Consider the following 2,192-nt stretch of genomic DNA (forward strand, 5'->3'; position numbering starts at 1 on the left):
CGAGTTCTCTCCCCACAAAACGTCAGGAGTGCTGGCACGGAGACACACCTGCCCAGTCCCACCCACTCAGGAGGACACAGACTCAGAGGCGTTGCCGTCTTGTCCCAGGCTCTGTGGGGAAGCTGGGATCAAACCAAGTCCAGTGCCCTTCCCACTCTGCTCTGCAGCCTGTTTTGGTTGGAGTTGGACCTGGAGAAAAGTCAGGTCATAAGTCAAGAAAGATTGGGTCCTACTACTGGAATGCAGGGAAAAATGGAGGAGGGATAGAGAGGTTTTGGATAGGTGGCCACTGGGGCTTTGGGAAAGGGAAGGCATTCCAAGTGGCAGTAAGAGCTTCAGCAAAGTCCCAAACGTGGAAAAGTGCAGGGCATATCCAGGGATAAGCTGGTGCACTAAGCCCACCTCTTGTCCCCACTGTCCAGGTGGAGGTCGCAGAGGGCCCAGGGCAAGCAGAGGCAGCAATGGTTGGTCCTGACGGTGGCTGAGCCCCCAGCCCCTGGAATATGCAGCCCGGGGGAGCCCCAGACAGCGGCAAGGACGAGGTGGCGGAGTGGGGCGGGAGGCATGGTCTCCACCTACCGGGTGGCCGTGCTGGGGGCGCGAGGTGTGGGCAAGAGTGCCATCGTGCGCCAGTTCTTGTACAACGAGTTCAGCGAGGTCTGCGTGCCCACCACCGCCCGCCGCCTCTACCTGCCTGCTGTCGTCATGAACGGCCACGTGCACGACCTCCAGATCCTCGACTTTCCGCCCATCAGCGCCTTCCCTGTCAATACGCTCCAGGTAGGAGGACCCTGGGGGGCATGGGTTAGTGGGGAAATGGATGGGTAGGGGAGAGGCTGGACTCCAACCTGCTGTAGCTCGGGCCCTATTGCCAGGGCCCCATCACTGAGTTTGGGAGCTCCACACTGCACCTTCGGCCACCCTGCTTAGAGCTGTTCCAGGAATTCATTCACTGGTGTACTAGTTTATTCAACAAATATTTGATGACCGTTTAATGTGTGCCAGGCCCTGCAGTGGGCACTGGTGCAGAATGATGAGCAAACAATTTATGGAATTTGCTTTCAAGAAACTCATAGTCTGGTGAGAAAAGGCTAACAGGCAACTATTACATGTTGTAAGAAGTGCTATGATTGGAGGAGCAGGGAGCTGGAGCAGCCCTTAAGGGGGCATCCAGGTCATCCAGATGTGTTGGGGTGGAGTTGGGGGGTCACAGAGGATGATGTCTCAACTAAGTAGGTTTTAGGCAGGTAAGAGGCAGTAGAGAAAAGGGCAGGGAACACAAGGCTGCAGTGAGTATTCGGGGCTGTGCCTACCATAGCCCCGCTCCACGTCCTCTGGAGAAGGGACAGCAGCAGAATAGACAGGGCCCTGGAAAAGGTGTGTTCTCAGAGACTCTGGAGACCCCAGTCAGCTCTCTTGCCCAAGGCCCTCTTCTCTTAAGTGATGCTCTGCCCCTGACCTCAGGACCTGCCTGCTGGGTACCCTCCCTGCCAGGTTTGGATTTAAATGCCCCCAGGGCCCTCGCTTATTGTGTTCCTTCCCCACTGCCTGCTGGAACCAGGTCCTCTTGCCCTCTCTCAACCTCTGACTTGAGAGGGAGTGGAGAGAAAAAGGAAGCTGAGCTCTAAGACATGTTTGCTCACTGAAGGAAGCCTCTGACCAGAGTGTACAGAGCTTTTCCAGGAAGAACGAGCACGGTGGTAGAGACCCAGAAGGCAGGAGACAAAGCTTGTCCAGGTGTAACGGAGCAAATAAAGCAGTCTCTCAGGCTGTGACCCTGGGCTGGGAGCTGGTGGGCAGCTCAGCACTCAGCACTCTCAAGCAACACCAGGCAGGAGGGCCCTGGCCTAATCTGCCGGAGACACCTGTTTCACCCATCCCAGGCGCCTGGGGTCAGCAGCAAAGATGGAAGCCTGATCCCGCATCTGCCCTGGAAGCAGTGAGGCTGAGCCTATTAGGGCAAACGGTCTGGGCACAGGGCCTTCTAGTTCTCTTCTAAAGGAGACTTTAACAATCACCTGATTGGACATTCAAATCTTGCTCCAAGCCTAGACACTGAGCTTTGTTTCTTTCATCTTGCCCCCTTTACCCTGATTCCTGCCCCACTCTCTATAACCATTCTTATCGAATTTTTCTTTCTTTTTTAAAATATATATATATATATTTTTTTTTTTTTTTTTGAGGCGGAGTCT

At 54.7% G+C, this 2,192-nt stretch overlaps 1 protein-coding gene across 1 annotated transcript in view; it reads left to right on the plus strand.

Annotated features, from left to right (window-relative positions):
• The first annotated feature begins 414 nt into the window (after positions 1 to 414).
• Positions 415 to 2,192, plus strand: part of RASL10B (RAS-like, family 10, member B) — a 9,101-nt gene continuing 7,323 nt past the window's right edge. Inside the window, exon 1 of the mRNA XM_011951857.1 lies at positions 415 to 780. Within this exon, the coding sequence (XP_011807247.1) occupies positions 565 to 780 (216 nt within the window). The 5' untranslated portion in view covers positions 415 to 564. The remainder of the gene's footprint in view (positions 781 to 2,192) is intronic.

The sequence above is a fragment of the Colobus angolensis genome, unplaced genomic scaffold, assembly GCF_000951035.1.
Source record: "Colobus angolensis palliatus isolate OR3802 unplaced genomic scaffold, Cang.pa_1.0 Scaffold329, whole genome shotgun sequence".
NCBI classification, from domain to species: Eukaryota; Metazoa; Chordata; class Mammalia; order Primates; family Cercopithecidae; genus Colobus; species Colobus angolensis.